General features: G+C 57.8%; 2 protein-coding genes across 2 annotated transcripts in view; one reads left to right on the forward strand and one right to left on the reverse strand.

Annotated features, from left to right (window-relative positions):
- Window positions 1-269: 269 nt before the first annotated feature.
- On the forward strand, window positions 270-4,241 carry MFAP4 (microfibril associated protein 4; the record flags this gene model as incomplete). Its single annotated transcript, XM_084227296.1, has 3 exons — window positions 270-308; window positions 576-758; window positions 3,925-4,241. Coding segments are annotated over 3 exons (470 nt in total), but the record flags the coding sequence as incomplete, so codon positions are not given.
- Window positions 4,242-5,497: 1,256 nt separating this feature from the next.
- LOC311165794 (sarcoplasmic/endoplasmic reticulum calcium ATPase 1) overlaps window positions 5,498-21,020 on the reverse strand; it is a gene marked incomplete at its 5' end in the record, with an annotated part of 35,142 nt that continues 19,619 nt past the window's right edge. Inside the window, 9 exons of the mRNA XM_084227297.1 lie at window positions 5,498-5,540; window positions 7,742-7,774; window positions 9,097-9,214; window positions 10,695-10,757; window positions 10,952-11,006; window positions 12,218-12,351; window positions 13,761-13,846; window positions 16,141-16,343; window positions 19,865-20,085. Of these exons, the coding sequence (XP_084083423.1) occupies window positions 7,770-7,774; window positions 9,097-9,214; window positions 10,695-10,757; window positions 10,952-11,006; window positions 12,218-12,351; window positions 13,761-13,846; window positions 16,141-16,343; window positions 19,865-20,085 (885 nt within the window). The remainder of the gene's footprint in view (window positions 5,541-7,741; window positions 7,775-9,096; window positions 9,215-10,694; window positions 10,758-10,951; window positions 11,007-12,217; window positions 12,352-13,760; window positions 13,847-16,140; window positions 16,344-19,864; window positions 20,086-21,020) is intronic.

Raw genomic sequence — 21,020 nt, forward strand, 5'->3', positions numbered from 1 at the left:
GACCACAGTGACCTTTGACCCCCCAGGCCTGCGGAGCCTGGCCCGGCTGACCCTGAGTGACCCCTGAGTGACCCCTGAGTGACCCCTGACTGACCCCTGACTGACCCTGAGTGACCCCTGAGTGACCCCTGACTGACCCCTGACTGACCCTGAGTGACCCCTGAGTGACCACAGTGACCTTTGACCCCCCAGGCCTGCAGAGCCTGGCCCTGCTGACCCTGAGTGACCCCTGACTGACCCTGAGTGACCCCTGACCTTTGACCCCCCAGGCCTGCAGAGCCTGGCCCTGCTGACCCTCCAGGCCCTGAGTGACCCCTGAGTGACCCCTGAGTGACCCCTGAGTGACCACAGTGACCTTTGACCCCCCAGGCCTGCAGAGCCTGACCCCTGACTGACCCCTGAGTGACCCTGAATGACCCCTGAGTGACCACAGTGACCTTTGACCCCCCAGGCCTGCAGAGCCTGGCCCTGCTGACCCTGAGTGACCCCTGAGTGACCACAGTGACCTTTGACTCCCCAGGCCTGCAGAGCCTGGCCCTGCTGACCCTGAGTGACCCCTGACCTTTGACCCCCAGGCCTGCAGAGCCTGGCCCTGCTGACCCTCCAGGCCCGTTACGAGCTGCGGGTGGAGCTCGAGGACTTCGAGAACAACTCGGCCTCGGCCACCTACGGCTCCTTCGCGCTGTCGCCCACGGCCATCAGCCCCGAGGAGGACGGCTACGCCCTGCACGTGGCCGGCTTCGTCGACGGCGGCGCCGGTGAGGGTCATCCCCGGGGTCGGAACGGGGACACCGAGGCAAGGTTGACCATTGGATGGTCAACGGGGGTCAACCGAGTCAAGGTTGACCATTGGGTGGTCAACGGGGGTCAACTGAGTCAAGGTTGACCATTGGGTGGTCAATGGGAGTCAATTGTGGTCAACCAAGTCAAGGTTGACCATTGGGTGGTCAACCGGGGCCAAAAGAGTCAAGGTTGACCATTGGGTGGTCAATGGGAGTCAATTGCGGTCAACCAAGTCAAGGTTGACCATTGGGTGGTCAACGGGGGCCAACTGAGTCAAGGTTGACCATTGGGTGGTCAATGGTGGTCAATCAAATCAAGGTTGACCATTGGGTGGTCAATGGGAGTCAATTGCGGTCAACCAAGTCAAGGTTGACCATTGGGTGGTCAACCGGGGCCAAAAGAGTCAAGGTTGACCATTGGGTGGTCAATGGGAGTCAATTGCGGTCAACCAAGTCAAGGTTGACCATTGGGTGGTCAACGGGGGCCAACCAAGTCAAGGTTGACCATTGGGTGGTCAACAAAGGTCAACGGAGTCAAGGTTGACCATTGGGTGGTCAATGGTGGTCAACTGAGTGAAGGTTGACCATTGGGTGGTCAATGGTGGTCAACCGAGTCAAGGTTGACCATTGGGCGGTCAACAGGGGTCAACCGAGTCAAGGTTGACCATTGGGTGGTCAATGGTGGTCAACCGAGTCAAGGTTGACCATTGGGTGGTCAACGGGGGTCAACCGAGTCAAGGTTGACCATTGGGTGGTCAATGGGAGTCAATGGTGGTCAACCAAGTCAAGGTTGACCATTGGGTGGTCAATGGTGGTCAACCGAGTCAAGGTTGACCATTGGGTGGTCAACAAAGGTCAATGGGGGCCAACCAAGTCAAGGTTGACCATTGAGTGGTCAATGGGAGTCAATGGTGTTCAACCAAGTCAAGGTTGACCATTGGGTGGTCAATGGGAGTCAATGGAGGTCAATGGTGGTCAATGAAGGTCAATGCTGATCAATGGTGGTCAATGCTAACCAATAGTGATCAATGGAGGTCCATGGTCGTCAATGCTGGTCAATGGCGGTCAATGATGGTCAATAGTGATCAATGGAGGTCAATGGTGGTCAATGCTGATCAATAGTAATCAATAGTGGTCAATGGAAGTCAATGCTGATCAATGGTGGACAATGGAGGTCAATGCTGATCAATAGTGAACCATGGAGGTTAATGCTGATCAATGCTGATCAATGGTGATCAGTGGTGGTCAATGAAGGTCAATAGAGGTCAATGGTGGTCAATGGTGGTCAATGTTGATCAATACTGATCAATGGAGGTCAATGGAGGTCAATAGAGGTCAATGGTGGTCAATGGAGGTCAATGCTGATCAATGCTAAACAATAGTGGTCAATGGAGGTCAGTGGAGGTCAATGATGGTCAATAGTGATCAATGGAGGTCAATGGCGGTCAATGCTGATCAATGGTGGTCAATGGAGCTCAATAGTGATCAATGGAGCTCAATAGTGATCAATGGAGGTCAATGGAGGTCAATAGTGATCAATAATGATCAATGGAGGTCAATGGCGGTCAACAGAGGTCAATGGAGCTCAATGATGATCAATAGTGATCAGTGGAGGTCAATGGAGGTCAATGGAGGTCAATGGAAGTCAATGGAGGTCAATGGTGGTCAATGCTGATCAATAGTGCTCAATGGTTATCAATCATGGTCAGTGGTGATCAGTGGAGGTCAATAGTGGTCAATGCTGACCAATGGCGGCCAATGCTGATCAACAGTGATCAATGGAGGTCAATGGAGGTCAATGATGGTCAATAATGATCAATGGAGGTCAATGGCGGTCAATAGTGATCAGTGGAGGTCAATGGCGGTCAATAGTGATCAGTGGAGGTCAATAGAGGTCAATGGAGCTCAATTGAGATCAATGGTGGTCAACGGCGGTCAATGCTGATCAATGGCGACCAATGCTGATCAACAGTGATCAATGGAGGTCAATGGCGGTCAATGATGGTCAATAATGATCAATGGAGGTCAATGGCGGTCAATAGTGATCAGTGGAGGTCAATAGAGGTCAATGATGGTCAATGGAGGTCTGTTGAGGTCAATGGTGATCAATGGAGGTCAGTGGCAGTCAATGGCGGTGAATAGTGATCAATAGTGATCAAGGGTGGTCAATGCTGATCAACAGTCATCAATGGCGGTCAGTGGCAGTCAATGATGGTCAATGGAGGTCAACACTGATCAATGGTGGTCAATGGTGGTCAATGGAGGTCAACAGTGATCAATGGAGGTCAACAGTGATCAATGGCGGTCAATGGCGGTCAATGCTGATCAATAGTGATCAATGGCGGTCAATGGCGGTCAATGCTGATCCATAGTGATCAATGGTGGTCAATGGTGGTCAATGGAGGTCAATGACGGTCAATGGAGGTCAACAGTGATCAATAGTAGTCAATGGCGGTCAATGGAGATCAATGATAGTCAATAGTGATCAATGGAGGTCAATGGAGCTCAATAGTGATCAATGGAGCTCAATGGAGGTCAATAGTGATCAATGGAGGTCAATGGAGGTCAATTGAGGTCAATGGTGATCAACAGTGATCAATGGCGGTCAATGGCGGTCAATGGTGATCAATGGAGGTCAATGGAGCTCAATAGTGATCAATAATGATCAGTGGAGGTCAATGGCAGTCAACGGTGGTCAATGGAGGTCAATGGAGCTCAATAGTGATCAATAATGATCAGTGGAGGTCAATGGCAGTCAACGGTGGTCAATGGAGGTCAATGGAGCTCAATAGTGATCAATAATGATCAGTGGAGGTCAATGGCAGTCAACGGTGGTCAATGGAGGTCAATGGAGCTCAATAGTGATCAATGGAGGTCAATGGCGGTCAATGCTGATCAATGGTGGTCAATGGAGCTCAATGCTGATCAATGTTGGTCAATGGAGCTCAATAGTGATCAATAGAGGTCAATGGAGCTCAATAGTGATCAATAATGATCAATGGACTTCAATGGAAGTCAATTGAGGTCAATGGTGATCAACAGTGATCAATGGCGGTCAATGGCAGTCAATGGTGGTCAATGGCGGTCAATGGCGGTCAACGTCGCCCAACAACCCCCGTTGACGGCGCGCTCTCCCCGACAGGCGACTCCCTCAGCTACCACAACGGGCAGAAGTTCTCCACCTTCGACCGCGACCAGGACCTGTTCGCGCAGAACTGCGCCGCGCTCTCCTCGGGCGCCTGGTGGTTCCGCAGCTGCCACTTCTCCAACCTCAACGGCTTCTACCTGGCGGGGCCGCACCTCTCCTACGCCAACGGCATCAACTGGGCCCAGTGGAAGGGCTTCTACTACTCCCTCAAGCGCAGCGAGATGAAGATACGCCGCCTCTGAGGCGGCCACGCCCACCCCGGCCGGGCCACGCCCCGCCGGACGCGCCCCGTTTTGATCCTGCCCTCAATAAAGGCCAAGCGTTGATTGATGAGTGGGGGATGGGGTGGTGGGGATGTCTGGGGGTTGGGGGGTGGGGTTGAGGTGTTTTGGGGTTTGGGAGGTCGTTTGGCCACGCCCACATCCTTAATTAGCTCCTCCCATCGTTAATTAATGAGGAACTTGATTGATGAGGGGGGGATGGGGTGGTGGAAACATCTCGGGGGGGTTTTGGGGGGCTTTGAGGTGTTTTGGGGTTTGGGAGGTTGTTTGGCCACGCCCACATCCTTAATTAGCCCCATCCCGGCTCTTAATTAGTTTATCTCACTGTTAATTAATGAAGATCATGGTTGGTCAGTGGGGGATGGGGTGGTGGAGATGTCTGGGGGTTGAGGGGTGGGGTTGAGGTGTTTGGGGTTTGGGAGGTCGTTTGGCCACGCCCACATCCTTAATTAGCTCCTCCCACCGTTAATTAAGGAAGAATTTGATTGATGAGTGGGGGATGGGGTGGTGGAAACATCTCGGGGGGGTTTTGGGGGGGTTTCAGGTGTTTTAGGGTCTGGGAGGTCACGTGGCTCCCCCCACCCCTCCCCCACCCCCGCCGCCCCTCCCCCATTCCCCAAAAAAGACCCAAAAAAAGCCCCAAAATTTGGGGTGGGGGAGGGGCGAATTCCCTTTATTGGCAATAAATAAGCGACGCCGGGGGGGTGGGGGAGGGGCGGGGCCGGGAGGAGGAGGGGCTTGTGAGAGAGGGGAGGGGCCGACTTTGGCCACACCCTCCCCGCCCCAAAAGATGGGGGCGGGGCCACCCCAAAATCCCCCCCTGGGTGGGTGGAAATTTGGGGGATGGGCGAGGGGAAATAAAGGGGGGAGGGGCTTGAGGAGTGGGGGAGGGGCCGGTTTTGGCCACGCCCCCTTCCTGAAATTTTTGGGAGGGTTTTTGGGGGGGCCCCACTGCAGGGGGCGACCCCCAAACCCTCCCGGGGGGTGGAGCTTGGATCGGGGGAGCGGCCAATTGTGGCCACGCCCCCTCGTTGATTTTTGAGGGGTTCTGGGATGGGGGAGTGGCCGATTTTGGCCACGCCCCCTCCCTGAATTTTGGGGGGAACTGTGTGGAATTTGGGGTGGGGGAGGGGCGGATTTGGGGAGAAGGGGAGGGACCAATTCTGGCCACGCCCCCTCCCTGAATTTGGGGGGATTTGAGGGGGTGGGGGAGGGGTGGAGGTGGGGGAGGGGCATGTGTTGGCCACGCCCCCTCCCCAAATTCGGGCAGGGGGAGGGGGCGGGGTCCCCAAAATCGTCACTTCCGGTGCTTCCGGGTGGGCTCGTCCACTGCGGGGGGGAGGGGAGAAAGGTGACGTCATCAGTGGGGGTGGTGACATCATAGGGGTGACGTCATGGGGGTGACATCATTTAAGGGAGGGGATTGAGGTAGCCACGCCCCCCACCCCCCGGCCCCTCCCCCCTCCCCCACCATGGGTGTTAGAGGAGGGGGGAGGGGGCACGGTGACGTCATAGGGGGTGACAATGAGGGGACAATGACGTCACAGGGAGAGGACGATGACGTCATATGGATGTGACTAGGAGGTGACGATGACATCATAGGAGGTGAGGATGACGTCACAGGGCGGTGACAACGAGGGGACAATGACGGGAAGGTGACGATGACGTCACAGGGGTGACAGTGATGTCATGGGGGTGACAATGCGGTGACAGTGACGTCACAGGGGTGACAGTGATGTCATGGGGGTGACAATGAGGTGACGATGACGTCACAGGGGTGACAGTAATGTCATGGGGGGTGACAATGAGGTGACAGTGATGTCACAGGGGTGACAGTGATGTCATGGGGGTGACAATGTGGTGACAGTGACGTCACAGGGAGGGGAGGGGACAATGACGGGGAGGTGATGATGACGTCACAGGGGTGACAGTGATGTCATGGGGGTGACAATGAGGTGACAGTGACGTCACAGGGGTGACAGTGATGTCATGGGGGGTGACAATGAGGTGACAGTGACATCACAGGGGTGACAGTGATGTCATGGGGGGTGGCAATGAGGTGACAGTGACGTCACAGGGGTGACAGTAATGTCATGGGGTGACAATGAGGTGACAGTGACGTCACAGGGAGGGGAGGGGACAATGACGGGGAGGTGACGATGACGTCACCGGTGGCGGAGGTGACACTGGTGCCAAAGGTGACAATGAGGTGACGATGACGTCACGGGGAGGGGACAGTGAGGTGACAATGATGACTGTGAGGTGGCAGAGGTGACACAGAGGTGACAAAGGTGGCAGTGGTGACAATGAGGTGACAGTGACAGTGACAGGGAGGTGACACAGGCGACAGGTGACAGGTGACAATGACACACAGGTGGCAATGAGGTGACACAGAGGTGACACACAGGTGACACAGGTCACATGGAGGCGACAATGGTGACACAGAGGTGACAATGGTGACACACAGGTGACAATGGTGACGCACAGGTGACAATGGTGATGCACAGGTGACAATGAGGTGACACAGGTGACACAGGTGACAATGGTGACAATGAGGTGACAATGGTGACACAGAGGTGACACGGAGGTGACACAGAGGTGACAATGATGACACCGGTGACATGGAGGTGACACGGAGGTAACAATGGTGACACACAGGTGACAATGGTGATGCACAGGTGACAATGGTGACACAGGTGACAATGAGGTGACAATGAGGTGACACAGGTGACACGGAGGTGACCATGGTGACACAGGTGACACACAGGTGACAATGGTGACACCGAGGTGACATGGAGGTGACCATGGTGACACCGAGGTGACACAGAGCTGACCATGGTGACACAGGTGACACAGGTGACAATGAGGTGACAATGGTGACACAGGTGACACAGGTGACCATGGTGACACAGGTGACAATGAGGTGACAATGGTGACACAGGTGACACAGGTGACAATGGTGACACACAGGTGACACGGAGGTGACAATGGTGACACAGGTGACACACAGGTGACAATGGTGACACAGGTGACACACAGGTGACACGGAGGTGACAATGGTGACACAGGTGACAATGAGGTGACACAGGTGACACAGGTGACAATGGTGACAATGAGGTGACAATGGTGACACAGGTGACAATGAGGTGACACAGGTGACACAGGTGACAATGGTGACAATTAGGTGACAATGGTGACACACAGGTGACACGGAGGTGACAATGGTGACACAGAGGTGACCATGGTGACAATGAGGTGACACAGGTGACACAGAGGTGACAATGGTGACACAGGTGACACTGAGGTGACCATGGTGACACAGGTGATACAGAGGTGACCATGGTGACACCGAGGTGACAATGGTGACACTGAGGTGACCATGGTGACACAGGTGACATAGGTGACACAGAGGTGACCATGGTGACACAGGTGACAATGGTGACACCGAGGTGACACGGAGGTGACAATGGTGACACAGGTGACACAGGTGACAATGAGGTGACACAGGTGACCCCGGGTGTCCCCTGTACCTGCGGGTGGTGCCGGACCCGGGCGGGGTCACGCTGGGGACGAGAAGATGGAGATGAGAGGGGGAGGGGACAGGGAGGGGACACAGCGAGGGGACAGGGAGTGACCAGGGAGGGGACAGGGAGGGACAGGGAGGGGACAGGGAGGGGACAGGGAGGGGACAGGGAGGGGACAGGGAGTGACCAGGGAGGGGACAGGGAGTGACCAGGGAGTGACCAGGGAGTGACCAGGGAGGGGACAGGGAGTGACCAGGGAGGGGACACGGGGAGTGACCAGGGAGGGGACAGGGAGTGACCAGGGAGGGGACAGGGAGGGGACAGGGAGTGACCAGGGAGTGACCAGGGAGTGACCAGGGAGGGGACAGGGAGTGACCAGGGAGGGGACAGGGAGGGGACAGGGAGGGGACACGGGGAGTGACCAGGGAGTGACCAGGGAGTGACCATGGAGTGACCAGGGAGGGGACAGGGAGTGACCATGGAGGGGACAGGGAGGGGACAGGGAGGGGACAGGGAGTGACCAGGGAGTGACCATGGGAGTGACCAGGGAGTGACCAGGGAGTGACCAGGGAGGGGACAGAGAGGGGACACAGGGAGTGACCAGGGAGTGACCAGGGAGTGACCATGGAGGGGACAGGGAGGGGACAGGGAGGGGACAGGGAGGAGACAGGGAGGGGACAGGGAGGGGACAGGGAGTGACCATGAGGTGACCATGGAGGGGACAGGGAGTGACCATGAGGTGACCATGGAGGGGACAGGGAGTGACCATGAGGTGACCATGGAGGGACCAGGGAGTGACCATGGAGTGACCAGGGAGGGGACACGGGGAGTGACCAGGGAGTGACCAGGGAGGGGACACGGGGAGTGACCAGGGAGTGATCAGGGAGTGACCAGGGAGTGACCAGGGAGTGACCAGGGAGTGACCAGTAGATGGTCAAGGGGACAAGGAGGTGACCACGGAGGTGACCACAGACCATGGAGGGGACCATGGAGGTGACCAGGAGATGGTCAAGGGGACGGGGAATGACCACAGAAGTGACCAGGAGATGGTCAAGTGGACAAGGAGGTGACCATGGAGGTGACCACAGACCACGGAAGTGACCATGAAGGTGACCATGGAGGTGACCACAGACCATGGAGTGACCATGAAGGTGACCAAGGAGGTGACCACAGAGGTGACCACGAAGGTGACCACAGACCACGGAAGTGACCATGAAGGTGACCAGGAGATGGTGGCGATGACCACGGCCACCTGCCCACCACGGAGGTGACCACAGAGGGTGGAGCTGACCCCGAGTGGGTCCGGAGGGGACAGGAGGGGACAGGAGGGGACAGGGCGTGGGGCGGGGCCACCTGCTCACCCTCCAGGTAGTTCCTGGCGATGAACTTGAGGGCCTCGTCCAGCAGGATGACCGGGAAGGAGATCTTGATGACCATCAGCCAATGGGTCAGCGTCAGTGGCGTCAGCTTGAAGATCATCTGGGGACACCGGGGGACACGGCTGGGACCTCCTCGGGGCCACCCCCGGGGCCACCAGGGACACCTCAGGGCCACCTCAGGGCCACCGGAGCCCCCCCCGCCGTGGTCATCCAAGCCAGCGGTCACTCAAGGCAGTGGTCAGCAAGGCCAAGGTCAAGGCTCGTGGTCGACACGATGGCCGCGGCCACCAAAGTGACCCCAGTGGCCACCAGAGCCCACCCCTGGTCACTGAAGCCAGTGGTCACTCAAGGTCAAGGGTCGCCACCTTGGGGGTCATCAATCTGATGTCCCCACGGCCACCAGCCTGATGACCACCAGGCAGTGACCACTAGTTTGATGACCACCAGCTTGATGACCACTAAACCAATGACCACCAGCCAGTGACCACTAGTTTGATGACCACTAAACCAATGACCACCACCTCAATGACCACCTCCCAAATGACCACCAGTGACCACCACCCAATGACCACCACGCAATGACCACCAACCCAATGACCATCACCCAATGACCACCACCCAATGACCACCAATGACCACCAACCCAATGACCACCAGTGACCAACACTCAATGACCACCACCCAATGACCACCAATGACCACCACCCCAATGTCCCCAAGGCCAACACCTTGATGGCCACCAACCCAGTGACCGCCACCTCGATGACCACTCCAATCTCCCCATGGCCACCAACCTGATGACCACCAATGACCACCACCCAATGACCATCACCCAATGACCACCAACCCAATGACCACCAACCCAATGACCATCACCCAATGACCACCAACCCAATGACCACTCAATGACCACCAACCCAATGACCACCAATGACCACCAACCCAATGACCATCAATGACCACCAACCCAATGACCACCAACCCAATGACCATCACCCAATGACCACCACCCAATGACCACCACCCAATGACCACCAACCCAATGACCATCAATGACCACCAACCCAATGACCACCACCAATGACTACCACCCAATGACCACCACCCAATGACCACCAATGACCACCAATGACCACCACCAATGACCACCACCAATGACTACCACCAATGACTACCACCCAATGACCACCACCCAATGACCACCAATGACCATCACCCCAATGACCACCCAATGACCACCACCCAATGACCACCACCCAATGACCACCAATGACCACCAACCCAATGACCACCACCCAATGACCACCAGTGACCATCACCCAATGACCACCAACCCAATGACCATCACCCAATGACCACCAACCCAATGACCACCAATGTCCACCACCCAATGACCATCAATGACCACCAACCCAATAACCATCACCCAATGACCACCACCCACTGACCATCACCCAATGACCACCACTCAATGACCACCACCCAATGACCACCAATGACCACCACGCAATGACCACCCCCCTGCTGTCCCCAAGGCCACCCCCCAAGGCCACCCCCGGTGTCCCCTCGGTGTCCCTTACGGGCAGGGGGTCGATGTAGAGGATGACGAAGTGCAGGGACATGGAGAGGCAGATGGAGCCCACCAGCCAGATGTTCACCCACGGTGGCATCCGGGCCAGAGACTGGTTCTCGGACAGGCTGGGGACATCGGGGACATCGGGGTGACCAGGGGACACAGGGACATTGGGGACATCGGGGACACCATGGGGTCACGGGGACATTGGGGACATTGGGGACATTGGGGACACTGGGGACATTGGGGATGGACAGAGCCCACCAGCCAGATGTTCACCCACGGCGGCATCCGGGCCAGAGACTGGTTCTCGGACAGGCTGGGGACATCGGGGACATCGGGGTGACCAGGGGGTCACAGGGACATTGGGGACATTGGGGACATTGGGGACATGACCATGATGACGGTGACCATGACCACGATGACCATTACGGTGATGACCACGATGACCGTGACAATAACGATGACCACAACCACGACCATGACAATGACCATGGTTACAATGACAGAGGTGACAATGACCAAGGTGACCAAGGTGACAATGACCCCGGTGACAATGACCGTGGTGTCCCCACCTGTTGAGAGCGTTGCACATCTCGATGGTCACCATGATGACCACGACCATGATGACCATGCCAATAACGATGACCACAACCATGATCATGACAATGACCAAGGTGACAATGACAGAGGTGACAATGACCAAGGTGACAATGACCACAGTGACCAAGGTGACAATGACCGCGGTGTCCCCACCTGTTGAGGGCGTTGCACATCTCGATGGTCACCATGATGACCACGACCATGATGACCGTGACAATAACGATGACCACAACCATGACCATGACCATGACAATGACAATGACCAAGGTGACAATGACAGAGGTGACAATGACCACAATGACAGAGGCGACAATGACCGCGGTGTCCCCCACCTGTTGAGGGCGTTGCACATCTCGATGCTCACCATGATGACCATGACCATGATGACCCCAACCATGACCATGACAATGACCGTGACCATGATGACCATGACAATAACGATGACCACAACCATGACCATGACAATGACCAAGGTGACAATGACCAAGGTGACAATGACAGAGGTGACAATGACCACGGTGACAATGACCGAGGTGACCGCGGTGTCCCCACCTGTTGAGGGCGTTGCACATCTCGATGGTCACCATGATGACCGTGACAATAACGATGACCACAACCATGACCATGACCATGACCATGACAATGACCAAGGTGACAATGACAGATGTGACAATGACCAAGGTGACAATGACCACGGTGACAATGACCAAGGTGACCCCGGTGTCCCCACCTGTTGAGGGCGTTGCACATCTCGATGGTCACCATGATGACCATGACCATGATGACCATGCCAATAACAATGACCACAACCACGACCATGACAATGACCAAGGTGACAATGACAGAGCTGACACTGACCAAGGTGACAATGACCGAGGTGACAATGACAGAGGTGACAATGACCAAGGTGACCCCAATGTCCCCCACCTGTTGAGGGCGTTGCACATCTCGATGGTGACCAGCACGGACAGCGCCATGGTCATCGGCACCGGCGACTCGAAGATGTCGCAGTCCAGCCCCTCGAATTCCACGTTGTGCTCGGAGCACTGCATGAAGTGGGTCTGGGGGACAGAGGGGACAGCGGGGTCACCATGGGGTCACCGAGGGGGCACCGAGGGGACACCGAGGGGACACCTTCAGGGACAGCGGGGTCACCACGGGGACACCGAGGGGGCACCAAGGGGACACCTCGGGGACACCTTGGGGACACCTCAGGGACACCTCAGGGACACCGAGGGGACATCTTGGGGACAGCGGGGTCACCACGGGGGCACCAAGGGGGCACCGAGGGGACATCTCGGGGACAGAGGGGACACCCTGGGGTCACCATGGGGGCACCGAGGGGGCATCTTGGGGACAGTGGGGACAGCGGGGTCACCACGGGGTCACCACGGGGGCACCTTGGGGACACCCTCAGGGACAGCGGGGTCACCACGGGGGCACCGAGGGGGCACCAAGGGGACACTGAGGGGACACCTCAGGGACATCTTGGGGACAGCGGGGTCATCCTGGGGTCACCATGGGGGCACCGAGGGGGCACTGAGGGGCATCTTGGGGACAGCAGGGACAGCGGGGTCACCCTGGGGACACCCCGGGGGCACCGAGGGGCATCTGGGGGACACCTCAGGGACACCCTGGGGACACCTCGGGGACATCTTGGGGACATCTCGGGGACAGCGGGGTCACCCTGGGGACACCGAGGGGGCACCTCAGGGACACCTCAGGGACATCTTGGGGACAGCGGGGACAGCAGGGTCACCACGGGGGCACCGAGGGGACACTGAGGGGCATCTTGGGGACACCTTGGGGACATCTCAGGGACATCTTGGGGACATCTCGGGGACAGCGGGGTCACCACGGGGTCACCATGGGAGCACCCTGGGGGCACCTCAGGGACATCTTGGGGACACCTCAGGAACACCATGGGGACACCTGGGCACACACCTGGCACACCTGGCACACCTCAGGGACACCCTGGGCACACACCTGGCACACCTGGGCACACCTGGCACACCTGGGCACACCTCAGGGACACCCTGGGCACACACCTGGGCACACCTGGCACACCTGGGCATACCTTGGGCACACCTGGCACACCTGGGCACACCTGGCACACTTGGGCACACACCTGGGCACACACCTGGGCACACCTGGCACACCTGGCACACCTCAGGCACACCTGGGCACACACCTGGGCACACCTGGCACACCTGGGCACACACCTGGGGACATCTGGGCACACCTGGCACACCTGGGCACACCTCAGGGACACCCTGGGCACACACCTGGCACATCTGGCACACCTGGGCATACCTTGGGCACACCTGGCACACCTGGGCACACCTGGGCACACACCTGGGCACACACCTGGGCACACACCTGGGCACACCTGGCACACCTGGGCACACCTGGCACACCTGGGCACACACCTGGCACACACCTGGGCACACCTGGCACACCTGGCACTCACCAGCTGGTGGTAGCTGACGCTGGGCCCGTCCTCGGCGAACAGGAACCACCAGGCGGCCGCGCCCACCGTGGCGGCACCGACGTAACCTGGGGGGACAGAGGGGGGCTGGCACACCTGGGGACACCTGGGGGTCTCCAAGAGGACACCTGGGCACAACTGGGGGCACCTGGGAACACCTGGGGCACACCTGGGGACAGCTGGGGACACACCTGGGGGTCTTCAAGGGGATACCTGGGCACACCTGGGCACACCTGGGGACACCCCTGGGGACACCCCTGGGGACACACCTGAGCCCACCTGATCCCACCTGAGCCAGGTGACCCAACTGACCACAAACCGACCATGAGCCGACCCCAGGTGATCCAGGTGACCACAGAGTGACCACCAGATCACCCAGATGACCACAAACTGACCACCACCAGCTTCCAGGTGACCCAACTGACCATGCCCAACCCCAGCTGACCAAGGTCACTCAGGTGACCAAGGTGACCATGAACTGACCATGAACCAACCCCAGGTGACCCAACTGACCATGCCCAACCCCAGCTGACCAAGGTCACTCAGATGACCCAAATGACCAAGGTGACCACGAAGTGACCACCAGCTGACCAAGGTGCGCCAGGTGTGACCCACCTCCGATGGCCAGGTAGCGGAAGAAGAGCCAGCCCGAGATGAGCGGCTCCTTGGGGCTGTGCGGGGGCGCCTCCGTGAGCCGAGCCCACCTGAGCCCACCTGAGCCCACCTGAGCCAGGTGACACAACTGACCACAAACTGACCATGACCAACCTCAAGTGACCCAACTGACCATGCCCAACCCCAGGTGACCAAGGTCACTCAGATGACCAAGATGACCATGAACTGACCATGACCAACCCCAGGTGACCCAACTGACCATGAGCCAACCCCAGGTGACCAAGGTGACCCAGATGACCAAGGTGACCATGAACTGACCATGAACCAACCTCAAGTGACCCAACTGACCGTGAGCCAAACTCAGGTGACCCAACTGACCACAAACTGACCATGAGCCAACCTCAACTGACCCAACTGACCATGAACCAACCTCAAGTGACCCAACTGACCACAAACTGACCACGAGCCAACCCCAGGTGACCCAGGTGACCATGAACTGACCATGAACTGACCATGCCCAATCCCAGCTGACCAAGGTCACTCAGATGACCAAGGTGACCATGAACTGACCATGAGCCAAACTCAACTGACCCAACTGACCATGAACTGACCATGAGCCAACCCCAGGTGACCCAACTGACCATGACCAACCCCAGGTGACCCAACTGACCACAAACTGACCATGAGCCAAGCTCAACTGACCCAACTGATGATGAACTGACCATGACCAACCCCAACTGACCCCAAACTGACCATGAACCAACCTCAAGTGACCCAACTGACCATGAACTGACCATGAGCCAACCCCAAGTGACCCAACTGACCACGAGCCAAACTCAACTGACCCAACTGACCCCAAACTGACCATGAGCCAACCTCAAGTGACCCAACTGACCATGAGCCAAGCTCAGGTGACCCAACTGACCATGACCAACCCCAGATGACCCAACTGACCATGAACCAACCCCAAGTGACCCAACTGACCATGACCAACTCCAGGTGACCCAACTGACCATGAGCCAACCCCAGGTGACCCAGGTGACCCAACTGACCATGAACTGACCATGACCAACTCCAGGTGACCCAACTGACCATGAACCAACCCCAGATGACCCAACTGACCATGAACCAACCCCAGCTGACCAAGGTCACTCAGATGACCAAGATGACCATGAACTGGCCACCACCTGCCCCAAGTGAGCCAACTGACCATGAGCCAAACTCAAGTGACCCAACTGACCATGAACTGACCATGACCAACCCCAGCTGACCCAACTGACCATGAGCCAACCTCAAGCGACCCAACTGACCATGAGCCAACCTCAAGCGACCCAACTGACCATGACCTGACCATGACCAACACCAAATGACCAAGGCCACTCAAATGACCAAGATGACCAAGATGACCACCAGGTGACCAAGGTGCGCCAGGTGTGACCCACCTCCGATGGCCAGGTAGCGGAAGAAGAGCCAGCCCGAGATGAGCGGCTCCTTGGGGCTGCGCGGGGGCGCCTCCGTGAGCCGAGCCCACCTGAGCCCACCTGAGCCCACCTGAGCACACCTGAGCCCACCTGAGCCAGGTGACACAACTGACCATGAACTAACCTCAAGTGACCCAACTGACCATGAACCAACCCAAGGTGACCCAACTGGCCATGACCAACACCAAATGACCAAGGCCACTCAAATGACCAAAATGACCACGAAGTGACCACCAGGTGACCAAGGTGCGCCAGGTGTGACCCACCTCCGATGGCCAGGTAGCGGAAGAAGAGCCAGCCCGAGATGAGCGGCTCCTTGGGGCTGCGCGGGGGCTTGTCCATGATGTCCAGGTCCGGGGGGTTGAAGCCCAGCGCGGTGGCCGGGAGCCCGTCGGTGACCAGATTGACCCAGAGCAGCTGGACCGGGATCAGCGCCTCGGGCAGGCCCAGCGCCGCCGTCAGGAAGATACTGGGAGGGTTAATGGGACTGGTTTGTACTGGGAGGGGCTGGGAGGGGTTAATGGGGGACTGGTTTGTACTGGGAGGGGTTAACGGGGGAATGGGAGGGGTTAATGGAGGACTGGTTTGTACTGGGAGGGGTTAATGGGGGAATGGTTTGTACTGGGAGGGGTTAACGGGGGACTGGGAGGGACTGGGAGGGACTGGGAGGGACTGGGAGGGGTTAATGGGGGACTGGGAGGGGTTAATGGGGGACTGGTTTGTAGTGGGAGGGGTTAACAGGGGACTGGGAGGGACTGGGAGGGGTTAACGGGGGAATGGGAGGGACTGGGAGGGACTGGGAGGGGTTAATGGGGGACTGGGAGGGGTTAATGGAGGACTGGTTTGTACTGGGAGGGATTGGGAGGGGTTAACGGGGGAATGGGAGGGGTTAATGGGGGACTGGTTTGGACTGGGAGGGACTGGGAGGGGTCAATGGGACTGGTTTGTACTGGGAGGGGCTGGGAGGGGTTAATGGGGGACTGGGAGGGGTTAATGGGGGACTGGTTTGTACTGGGAGGGGTTAACGGGGGACTGGGAGGGACTGGGAGGGACTGGTTTGTACTGGGAGGGGTTAACGAGGGACTGGGAGGGACTGGGAGGGACTGGGAGCTGGACCGGGATCAGCGCCTCGGGCAGGCCCAGCGCCGCCGTCAGGAAGATACTGGGAGGGGTTAATGGGACTGGTTTGTACTGGGAGGGGTTAACAGGGGACTGGGAGGGACTGGGAGGGACTGGGAGGGACTGGGAGGGGTTAATGGGGGACTGGGAGGGGTTAACGGGACTGGTTTGTACTGGGAGGGACTGGGAGAGACTGGGACAGACTGTGATGGACTGGGATAAACTGGGATGGACCAGGACAAACTGGGATGGACTGGGATGGAGTGGGAGGGACTGGGACAAACTGGGATGGACCAGGATAAACTGTGATAAACTGGGATGGACCAGGATAAACCAGGATGGGACTGGGATGGAACTGGGATGGACCAGCACAAGCTGGGATGGACTGGGATGGAGTGGGAGGGACTGGGACAAACTGGGATGGACCAGGACAAACTGGGATGGACTGGGATGGAACTGGGAGAGACTGGGATGGAACTGGGAAGGGATTGGGACAAACTGGGATGGACCAGGATGGACCAGGACAATCTGGGACAAACTGGGATGGACCAGGATAAACTGGGATGGACCAGGATAAACTGGGATGGACCAGGATAAACTGGGATGGACCAGGATGGAACCGGGACAAACTGGGATGGACCAGGATAAACTGGGATGGACCAGGATGGAACTGGGACAAACTGGGATGGAACCGGGACGGACTGGGATGGACCAGGATAAACTGGGATGGACCAGGATAAACTGGGATGGACTGGGATGGACCAGGATAAACTGGGACAAACTGGGATGGACCAGGATAAACTGGGATGGACCAGGATAAACTGGGACAAACTGGGATGGACCAGGATAAACTGGGATGGACCAGGATAAACTGGGACAAACTGGGACAAACTAGGATGGAACTGGGACCAACTGGGAGGGACCAGGATAAACTGGGACGGACTGGGATGGACCAGGATAAACTGGGATGGACCAGGATAAACTGGGATGGACTGGGATGGACCAGAACAAACTGGGATGGACCAGGATAAACTGGGAGGGACCAGGATAAACTGGGATGAACTGGGATGGAACTGGGACAAACTGGGATGGACCAGGATAAACTGGGACAAACTGGGATGGACCAGGATAAACTGGGAGGGACTGGGATGGACCAGGATAAACTGGGACAAACTGGGATGGACTGGGATGGACCAGGATAAACTGGGATGGACCAGGATAAACTGGGATGGACTGGGATGGACCAGAACAAACTGGGATGGACCAGGATAAACTGGGATGGACTGGGATGGACCAGAACAAACTGGGATGGACCAGGATAAACTGGGAGGGACCAGGATAAACTGGGATGGACTGGGATGGAACTGGGACAAACTGGGATGGACCAGGATAAACTGGGACAAACTGGGATGGACCAGGATAAACTGGGAGAGACTGGGATGGACCAGGATAAACTGGGATGGACCAGGATAAACTGGGACAAACTGGGATGGACCAGGATAAACCGGGACGGGAACTGGGACGGAACTGGGATGGACCAGCACAAACTGGGACGGGACTGGGCCAAACTGGTCCAAACTGGTCCAAACTGGGCGAAACCGGCTGCAACATCTCCAAACTCAGCTGCCAATTGCTCCAAACTGGTCGGGGCTGGTCCAAACCGGTCCAAACCGGCCGGGGCTGGTCCAAACCGCTCGGGGCTGGTCCAAACCGGCCGGGGCTGGTCCAAACCGGTCGGGGCTGGTCCAGACCACTCGGGGCTGGTCCAAACCGGTCGGGGCTGGTCCAAACTGGTCGGGGCTGGTCCAAACCACTCAGGGCTGGTCCAGACCACTCGGGGCTGGTCCAAACCACTCAGGGCTGGTCCACACCGGTCCAAACTGGTCCAAACCGGCCAGGGCTGGTCCAAACTGGTCGGGGCTGGTCCAAACCACTCAGGGCTGGTCCAGACCACTCGGGGCTGGTCCAAACCGGTCGGGGCTGATCCAAACTGGTCCAAACTGGTCGGGGCTGGTCCAAACTGGTCGGGGCTGGTCCAAACCACTCAGGGCTGATCCAGACCACTTGGGGCTGGTCCAAACCGGTCCAAACTGGTCCAAACCGGCTGGGACTGGTCCAGACCACTTGGGGCTGGTCCAAACCGGTCGGGGCTGGTCCAAACTGGTCGGGGCTGGTTCAAACCGCTTGGGGGTGGTCCAGACTGGCTGGGGCTGGTCCAAACCGGTTGGGGCTGGTCCAAACTGGTTGGGGCTGGTCCAGACTGGTCCAAACTGGTCCAAACCACTCACGGCTGGTCCAAACCAGTCAGGGCTGGTCCAAACTGGCCGGGGCTGGTCCAAACCGGTCGGGGCTGGTCCAAACCAGTCCAAACTGGTCCAAACCGGTCCAAACTGGTTCAAACCGGTCCAAACTGGTTCAAACCGGTCGGGGCTGGTCCAAACTGGTCGGGGCTGGTCCAAACTGGTCGGGGCTGGTCCAAACTGGCCAGGGCTGATCCAGACCACTCGGGGCTGGTCCAAACCAGTCCAAACTGGTCCAAACCGGTCCAAACTGGTCCAAACTGCTCAGGGCTGATCCAGACCACTCAGGGCTGGTCCAAACCAGTCCAAACTGGTCCAAACTGGCCGGGGCTGGTCCAAACCACTTGGGGCTGGTCCAAACCGGTCCAAACTGGTCCAAACCGCTCGGGGCTGGTCCAAACCACTCAGGGCTGATCCAGACCACTCGGGGCTGGTCCAAACCGGTCGGGGCTGGTCCAAACTGCTTGGGGCTGGTCCAAACCACTCAGGGCTGGTCCAAACTGCTCAGGGCTGATCCAGACCACTCAGGGCTGGTCCAAACCGGTCCAAACCGGCCGTGCCGTGCGCTCACCAGACGACCTCGCCCACGTTGGAGGAGATGAGGTAGCGGATGAACTGCTTCATGTTGTTGTAGATGGCCCGGCCCTCCTCCACGGCCGCCACGATGGTGGAGAAGTTGTCGTCGGCCAGGACCATCTCCGAGGCCGTCTTGGCCACGGCCGTGCCCGAGCCCATGGCGATGCCGATCTCGGCCTTCTTCAGCGCCGGCGCGTCGTTGACGCCGTCGCCGGTCTGGGGGGGACGGGGGGACAGGGTGGTTTGGGGTGGTGGAGACCCAAAAAGGGCGTTGGGTGGGTGAGGAACGCTGGAAGTTGTGTGAAGTTGGTGGTGGGACTCCAAAACTACGTAAAAATGTGGTGGTGGAACCCCAAAAAGCGCGTTTGGTGCGTGAGGAACGCTGGAAGTTGTGTGAAAGTGGTGGTGGGACTGCGTAGCTACGTTGAAAGTGGGTGGTGGAACCCCAAAAAGGACGTGGGGAGGGGTGGGATGGGATTAGAGGGGTGGTGGGACTCCATAAGTACGTCAGTTGTTCGTGGTTGCAGCCTAAATGACGTGAAGTTGATGGTGGGACTCCATAACTACGTCAAAAGTTGGTGGTGGGACCCCAAAAAGGACACGAGGAGCACTGGAATGGGATTAGATGGGTGGTGGGACTCCGTAATTACGTCAGATGTTGGTGGTGGGACCCCAAAAAGGACGTGGGGAGGGGTGGGATGGGGTTAGGTGGGTGGTGGGACTCCGTAACTACAACAAAAATTGGTGATGGAACCCCAAAAAGGACACGGGGAGGGGTGGGATGGGGTTAGGTGGGTGGTGGGACTCTGTAACTACGTCAAAAGTTGGTGGTGGAACCCCAAAAAGGACACGAGGAGCATTGGGATGGGGTTAGATGGGTGGTGGGATTCCGTAACTACGTCAGAAATTGGTGGTGGAACCCCAAAAAGCGTGTTCGGTGCGTGAGGAACGCTGGAAGTTGTGTGAAAGTGGTGGTGGAACCCCAAAAAGGACACGAGGAGCATTGGAATGGGGTTAGATGGGTGGTGGGACTCCAAAACTACATCAAAAATTGGTGGTGGAACCCCAAAAAGGACGTGGGGAGGGGTGGGATGGGGTTAGGTGGGTGGTGGGACTCCAAAACTACGTCAGAAGTGGGTGGTGGAACCCCA

The sequence above is a fragment of the Fringilla coelebs genome (genome assembly GCF_963513975.1).
Source record: "Fringilla coelebs genome assembly, contig: SCAFFOLD_384, whole genome shotgun sequence".
Classification (NCBI taxonomy): domain Eukaryota; kingdom Metazoa; phylum Chordata; class Aves; order Passeriformes; family Fringillidae; genus Fringilla; species Fringilla coelebs.